The sequence below is a fragment of the Xenopus laevis genome, chromosome 8S (genome assembly GCF_017654675.1).
Source record: "Xenopus laevis strain J_2021 chromosome 8S, Xenopus_laevis_v10.1, whole genome shotgun sequence".
Taxonomy (NCBI): domain Eukaryota; kingdom Metazoa; phylum Chordata; class Amphibia; order Anura; family Pipidae; genus Xenopus; species Xenopus laevis.
The window spans coordinates 82,717,821-82,726,062 of record NC_054386.1 but is presented as its reverse complement, the minus strand read 5'-3'; the positions used below and the strand labels follow the sequence as shown (position 1 = coordinate 82,726,062).

Below are 8,242 nucleotides of genomic sequence, written 5' to 3'. Positions count from 1 at the left end.
TAAAATATATTGCTTAGTTCACAATAATCCAGTTTTGAGGAGCAAGGTCTAAAGTTAATAAATAATAACAATTGGGGTGAATAAGAACCAATTCTTTTTGGAAAATGTTTAAATGTAACATAGCCATATTGACACAGTGTATACTATGTGCTGAACTGAAAGAAGTCTTCTAGAATTGTATTCATAGGTATTTAATTATACCTCTTCAATAATCAGAATACAATACTACGAGGTACTGCTAGGCTTCTGTCTCCAAAGTAACCTATATAATACCAAAATAACTCAAAATGGTGCAACATGCAAACAGTTGCAGAATGTATCAGTCACCATTGTGTGGGCAAAGAAAAGTAACCCCCCGCCCCTGCCATTTTTGAATCTCTGGTCTATTGCTGTAAGGATTCACAGATAGGAGCATATGTGCTGAATAACTTCAAGGTGTATATTTAACAAAAATGTGCACAGACTTTTGCAGAAAGATTTAAATGGCAGCAAAAACAAGTCCAGGTACAGGAATTAAATGGCAGCAAAACCAAGTCCAGGTACAGGATTTAAATGGCAGCAAAAACAGTTGAGGAACAGTCCAAACGTTGAGACGGGCTGAGGTCAATACCAGGAGATCCAAAAATCAGGAGTAACAGGGAGCAGATAAGAAACAGAGTAGGGAAACAAGGCAGAAACAATACAAGATTTACCAGATTCAAGATTTCAGGAACAGGATCAAGAACATGATCAGGATATCACAGGGCCAGTGGCGTAACTACCGGGGGAGCAGGGGGTGCGATTGGGCCAGGGCCCGCACCCCCTTAGGGCCCCCCGGCAGCTCGCACGCCACTTATTCCAGCCAGTTCCGGGCGTACGGAGGGGGCAGGGGGGCCCAGTTACGCGTCCCGCGCCAGGGCCCGTCCCCTCTAGTTACGTTGCTGCACAGGGCTTGGAGTTACCAGTAGGGCCAATAATCCAGCACAGGGTGTTGGGGAATTAGGTTTAAGTAGCCCACAAAGGAGCAATTGCCCTCAGCTTGATAGAGGGTGTGTACTTGCAGAAACTGACATGAGGCATTAAAACAAAAGGCATCCTGTCAAAATTAGGGTGCCACCACACTTCATCCTGTGGCTCAAGCTGGAGGAGCAGTGCCTTTAACATAACAGGTCCGTAGTTTGAATCCAGGGAGTTCCTCACAATTGCAGTCTTACTCTTTTGTGCAATGGGATACAAGACTGATTGAACAAGAGTTCAAATGATGATCACACTTCCCGGGAGAACTCATTGATTTTTTTGGTGAAAAATGGCACATAACAGTAAAATTATTCATGCGACACATTGAAAGAGGCATTTCCCAGAAACCACTTTTCCACACTATGAATGACTTGATATTCAGTTTTCTGTTTTAGTACTCTGCAAGCTTTGCAGAACCAGGCTGCCCAGTCACCAGATAATATTACACGGTGCTGATGTCTCCAATGAAAATACTTCCTGTATCTGTCGTCATCCTTGTCCAGTTGCAGAAGAAAATCAGCAAGTTCCTTAGCACTTGAAAAATCATCTACGTGAATAAAGGCGTCCCCAGGAATGAATCGTTCATAGTTCTTACGAGAGGTGCCTAAAACAACTGGCACACTCCAGGTACCAAATGCATTCGACCATATTTTCTCCGTGATATAGTCCTTATAGATGGAGTTCTCAAAAGCCAGGTAAAACTTGTACTCGGAAATAGTGTTGTTGAAATCTTTTTTGTTCAGTTCCAGATGATTCGTCCCATAGATATCGACTGAAATATGCTTTTTAAGTTCTTCATAATACTTGACTCGCGGGGCACCTGGGTACCACTTACTGACTACCCAGGCCACTAACTTAGACTTGAGTGGAATGGTAACATTCTGTGGTTCCTTCGCTGCTTCAATACGGCCATATGGTATGTAGATATCCGAATCTTGGCGGAATGTCATAGTCAGGTTAAACAGATTATCCAGGAAATGCAAATTCTGTATAATTAATGGAGGTTCAAGGTTGAACCACACCCATCGCTGGTAATGAGGCCTTGGTGTTTGAGGCAACGTGTCTTTGTTGTACATGGTATCAAAATGATGTATGATGACAGCATCAGAAACATTATAGAGCTCCCTATCCGCTGTTAGCTTGCAGCCAGATATTCCATAATCTGTGCCACAGATATCAAGTGGAAACCTTTGTCCAAATGGATAAACCCAAACTAGAATAACTAATTCTGTCTCCTTTTTCTCTGTAAGAATTTTTGTGTCTAGATTTTTATTCTTGATGGTCTCGGTTTCCTGGCAGGGTAAGAAGACTGGTATTATGACTGATCTTCTCCAAGTAAAGGATAAAAGGACAATAAATAGGAAAAGGGGAAGGATCCATTTTACATTTTTCTGTATGAATTGTCTCAACGCCATGTTTATACTGGAAAAAAGATCATGAGAAGATGAAGAATTAGTTCAAAACAAACAAAAATAAATATTTAGGGACAGATTTATTAAAGGAATTGTTCAGTGTAAAAATACAAACAAGGTAAATAGATAGCCTGTGCAAAATAAAACATGTTTCTAATATAGTTAGTTAGCCAAAAATGTAATGTATAAAGGCTGGAGTGATTTAACGTATAACAAGTCAGTCAGGACACTACTTCCTGCTTTTCAGCTCTCTTGGTTTACACTGACTGGTTACCGTGGCTACCAGGCAGTAACCAATCAGAGACTTGAGGGGGGGCCACATGGGTCATATCTGTTGCTTTTGAATCTGAGCTGAATGCTGAGGGTCAATTACAAACTCACTGAACAGAAATGTACCATGTGGCCCCCCCTTCAAGTCGCTGACTAAAGGTGGCCATACACGGATAGATCCGCTCGTTTGGCGATGTCGCCAAACGAGCGGATCTCCCTCCGATATGCCCACCTTGAGGTGGGCAATATCGGGCTGATCCGATCGTGGGCCCTAGGGCCCAACGATCGGATCCTAGCGTTCGCCAAACGGGCGGTCGGATCGCGGGACCGCATCAACGAACAGATGCGGCCGCGATCCGACGGGATTTTTAACCCCATCCGATCGAGATCTGGCCGACTTTCGGCCAGATCTCGATCGGGGAAGCCCGTCGGGGGCCCCCATACACGGGCCAATAAGCTGCCGACTTGGTCTGTAGGCAGCTTTTATCGGCCCGTGTATGGCCACCTTTACTCAGAGTTATAGAGCTGAAAAGCAGGAAGTTGGATTCTGGCTGTTTTATTAGACCTGTTCACTCCAGCCTTTATATATTACATATTTGGCTAACTAACTATCTTAGAAACATTTTTTATTTTGCACAGCCTATCTATTTACCCAGTTTTTATTTTCACACTGAACTGTTCCTTTAAGGGTGGAATTGAAAATTCGCATTTTGAGTTTATTTTAGTGTAATTCGACTAGGGAATAGTACAAATTCGAATTGAAAAAAAAAATCAAAATTCTAATTTTGAAATTTAGCATGTACCGTCCCTTTAAGAATTCAAATTCGACTATTTGTCATCTAAAACCTGCCAAATTGGTGTTTTAGCCTATGGGGGACCTCCTACAATCAATTTGGAATCATTTGGTGGACTTTTGAAAAACCTCAAATCGAATTTGCAGCTCGATCCTATTCATCTGTTTTTAAAATTTCTTTCTTTTTTTTTTATTGGTAAATTTTTTTCAAATTTCGAGTTTCCCATAAACTCGAAATTCGACCCTTGATAAATCTGCCCCTTAGTGTAAAAAAAAGTCAATACAGTGTTCATATGGTATGTGAACATTAATTAATATATTCCCAAGGATTAGGGATGTAGCGAACGTCGGAAAAAAAGTTCGCGAACATATTCGCGAACTTGCGCAAAAATGCGAGCGGTTCGCGAACCCCATAGACTTCAATGGGAAGGCGAACTTTAACATCTAGAAAAGACATTTCTGGCCAGAAAAATGATTTTAAAGTTGTTTAAAGGGTGCAACGACCTGGACAGTGGCATGCCAGAGGGGGATCAAGGGCAAAAATGTATCTGAAAAATCTGCCTGTGTGTGCTTGGAAGAGATAGTGTAGGGGGAGAGCTGTTAGTGATTTCAGGGACAGATGATAGTAAGTTTGCTGGCTAGTAATCTGCTTGATACTGCTCTGTATTGGAGGGACAGAAGTCTGCAGGGATTTGAGGGACATTTTAGCTTAGGTAGCTTTGCTGGCTAGTAATCTACTGTTCTCTTTAAACAACTGCCATACGTTGACCTTGTAGGCATTGTTTGCCCAGTTTTTTTGGACGCAGCCACTGAAGCACAGTTGCCAGAAAAAATATGCCATATAAATGCTGAAAATAGTAATTTTTCGCCATACGTTGACCTTGTAGACATTGTTTGCCCAGTTTTTTTGGTTGCAGCCACTGAAGCACAGTTGCCAGAAAAAATATGCCATATAAATGCTGAAAATAGTCATTTTTCGCCATACGTTGACCTTGTAGACATTGTTTGCCCAGTTTTTTTGGTTGCAGCCACTGAAGCACAGTTGCCAGAAAAAATATGCCATATAAATGCTGAAAATAGTAATTTTTTGCCATATACGTTGAGTCAACGTATGGCAAAAAATTACTATTTTCAGCATTTATATGGCATATTTTTTCTGGCCTCTGTGCTTCAGTGGCTGCGGCCAAAAAAACTGGGCAAACAATGCCTACAAGGTCAACGTATACACTACTACAGCGGTGGATACGGATTACGTAAAATATATGAATGCTGCTTGAAAAAAAGTAACTCAAGTGGTTTTTCTAGAGACGATAATATTATCAATATTTAGACAAAATGTGAACAAGCTCACACAGCTAGATGGCGGGTTGAAGAAAACACTGTGCAAATAATGCCTACAAGGTCAACGTATACACTACTACAGCGGTGGATACGGATTACGTAAAATATATTATGGCTGCTTGAAAAAAGTCACTCCGGTGTTTTTTCTGGAGACGGTAATATTATGGATATTTAGACAGAATGTGAACAAGGTCACACAGCTAGATGGCGGGTTGAAGAAAACAGTGTGCAAATAATGCCTACAGGGCAAATAATGCCTAAAAGGTCAACTTATACACTACTACAGCGGTAGTAAAATAAAAAAAAGTAAAATAAAAAAAAAATGAATATTAAAAAAAAAAAATTAAAGTTGGTGCTGCTGAACTACTAGGAGCAGCAGATTAGCACACCAGTCCCACTCCCCAACACTGCTAGACTAATAGCACTGGGCTCTTATAGTAGTAGTAGTAGTAGTAGTAAAACAACAAAAAAATAAATAAAAGCAGTCCTTACAAGGACTACTGTTATTGCAGCAGTCAGCAGATGAGATCAGAAGCAGGACAGCTGCCCACTGCAGCTACATACAGAGCACTGCAGTAGAAGGTAGATTACTAGCCAGCAAAGCTACCTAAGCTTAAATGTCCCTCAAACCCCTGCAGACTTCTGTCCCTCCAATAACAGAGCAGTATCAAAACGATTACTAGCCAGCAAACTTTCAACTGTCCCTGAAATCACTAACAGGCAGCAGCTCTCTCCCTACACTATCTCTTCAGCACACACAGGCAGAGTGAAAAAACGCTGCAGGGCTTCGGTTTTAATAGGGAAGGGGAGTGGTCCAGGGGAGAGCTTCCTGATTGGCTGCCATGTACCTGCTGGTCTGGGGTGAGAGGGCAAAAAAAAGCGCCAACAATGGCGAACCCAAAATGGCGAACGTCGCGCGACGTTCGCGAACTTCCGGCGAGCGCGAACACCCGATGTTCGCGCGAACAAGTTCGCCGGCGAACAGTTCGCGACATCTCTACCAAGGATAGCTGTCACCAAAAAAACATGCAACACATATTAAAATAGAACTTATTTCATGGCATTTGTGTTTTTGTGATTTACCTTTAGAAATGTTTAAAGGGGTATTTATTAAAACTTGTTTATTTCTCAATTTTATTTAAAAAAAAAATCAACCAAATTCTCAACCAAAAATAGCCTGAATTTACTAAAAAAAACATACCAAAAAACAGACACGTGGGAAAAGTCACAACAAAATCGTGCGGTAATTAAAATTGTGCAACTTTTCCGAATTGTCGCTTGAAAACCATGACTTTTTTACACAAAAATCAACGTCAAAATGACTGAAAACCTCAAAGATCATGAAGGCAGGAAACATCTTCCAATTATCTGCCATTGACTTATACATGACTTCTGCAGGTTTTAGCTGGAGTATTTTTTGGATTTGATTTAAATCAAATTCGATTCGAGTTTTTAAAATTCGATTAGATTTTTTTTTCTTTGAAAAAAACTTGAATGTCTGGAACGCAGCAAACAACTCCAAATTAATCTCAAGACGTCTTCCATAGGCTAAAACAGCAATTTGGCAGGTTTAAAGTGGGGAATGGGGGAATTCTCATTTTTAAAGGGCCAGTGTATGATAAATTTCGAAAATCTAATTCGAATTTTAAAAAAAACTCTAATTGAATTTTAACAATTCCCTAGTTGAATTTGAAGGTTTTGGCCATAAAAAAATTAAAATTTTCAATTCGACCCTTGGTAAATCTGCCCCTAAGTGTTTTTTTTAACCCATGTTTTTATTTTATTTTCCATAACAATATAAAATAAACATTCATAAAGGAGTTTGGAGGTACATAAAATAAATTCCGTTATCAATACAGTTTTAGCAGTCAATAATAAATCAAAGAAGATTACTACTGCGTAGCAAATTAGTCCGCCAATAAGTTATGTTGTAAATTCTTATTAAAGGGTACAGTTCTTACTAACCAGCCTTGTATTGTGACATTTGTATTCTATGTATACAGTATATTGTGAGTTTAAGCTCTAAGAGCAGCACAGAGTATGTGCAATGAATCAGCAGAAAAGAAGATTGGGAGCTACTGGGGCATCTTTGGATTCACAGATCTTCACTGCTAAAGGACTGTGGTTGCCTTGGGCTGGTATTTAAACCATACTGTGCAGTATTTCTACCCTACTTTTTTTGTTAAGCTTTGGTTATGCTTTAAAAGGCGCACCATTTAAATTTGCCTTTACCAGGTTTTAAGGGAAAGTATTGCAACAGAAGCAAAATCTGCTCTGAGTCTTATAACAGTCAGACATTTACATTATTACATACACAGCAACATCCATCTACTGATCTATATATACATATACATACGTTGCAGTAAATTACAACTATTTGCCTGTACATTTTCAGATAATGTTTAAAACTCTCTCTTCCCTACCTTTCTTCACTGAAGATGATCCGTGATCTGTGGCATTACATCTTGGTGTCGTGGTTTGATTAGTACTTATGTAACACGATAGACTCGTTTATACAGGCTGTGATTCATTTGACAAACATCTCCCTACCTTCTAGATCATAGAACTATAGATGTAGCAGACATGACTTGCATAAGGTTTCTCACTTCATTGAAACATATGATAACAGGGTCAGTACACCATAAACGAAAAATAGTCGATAAAGATATATGTTTATAGATAATATGTGTCTCTATATACTATAAATCAAATCTTTATTTTCAGCAACAGTGTAATTTTAAATTAGAAAGGGTTTCTTTCTATATGTTTTCACAGAACCATGAAGGACAATCAAACCCTAAGGGGCAGATTTACTAAGGGTCGAATTTCGAAGTACAAAAAACTACGAAATTCGACCATTTTATTTTTCAACAAATTTGGCAATCCTGCCTGATTCGAGCGATTTTCAACAATCGATCGAAGGGTTTCTATTCGACCGCAGGATTCGAAAAAACTTCGAATTCAAAATTTTTTAATTCGATGGTCGAATTTCGAAGTTTTTTGTACTTCAAAATTCGACCCTTAGTAAAAAACGTAGAAAAGGGCTGTGGAAGGTCCCCATAGGCTAACATTGCACTTCGGTAGCTTTAATTTGGCGAAGTATGAAGTCAAAGTTTTTTTTTAAAGAGACAGTACTTCGATTATCGAATAGTCGAGCGATTATACTTTGAATCGTTCGAATCGAAGTTGAATATAGCCTATTCGATGGTTGAAGTACCCAAAAATTTACTTCGAAATTCGAATTTTTTGACATTCGAACCATTCACTCGAGCCCCTAATTGTCAGCATTTCTAAATAAAAACCATTATACAGGTATGCACTTTATCTACTGTGCAATATACTGTGCATCCTTTAGCATCCTAAGAAGTTGGTTGATACATGATTACACTTAAGGGGCAGATTTATCAAGGATCAAATTGAGAATTCAAAT

The 8,242-nt window shown here is 39.4% G+C and overlaps 1 protein-coding gene across 1 annotated transcript; it reads right to left on the bottom strand.

Moving 5' to 3' along the window:
• Nucleotides 1-872: 872 nt before the first annotated feature.
• LOC108700673 (3-galactosyl-N-acetylglucosaminide 4-alpha-L-fucosyltransferase FUT3) lies at nt 873-7,597 on the bottom strand. Its single transcript, XM_018233846.2, has 2 exons — nt 7,236-7,597; nt 873-2,418 (listed from the first exon to the last, which is right to left on the bottom strand). The coding sequence occupies exon 2, from the start codon at nt 2,409-2,411 to the stop codon at nt 1,305-1,307; it is 1,107 nt and encodes a 368-aa protein (XP_018089335.1). The 5' UTR covers nt 2,412-2,418; nt 7,236-7,597; the 3' UTR covers nt 873-1,304.
• Between the last annotated feature and the right edge of the window lie 645 nt (nt 7,598-8,242).

What these genes read in the sequence shown, in the direction of transcription:
- LOC108700673 (XM_018233846.2), bottom strand. Translation starts at nt 2,411, where the DNA reads ATGGCGTTGAGACAATTCATACAGAAAAATGTAAAATGGATCCTTCCC.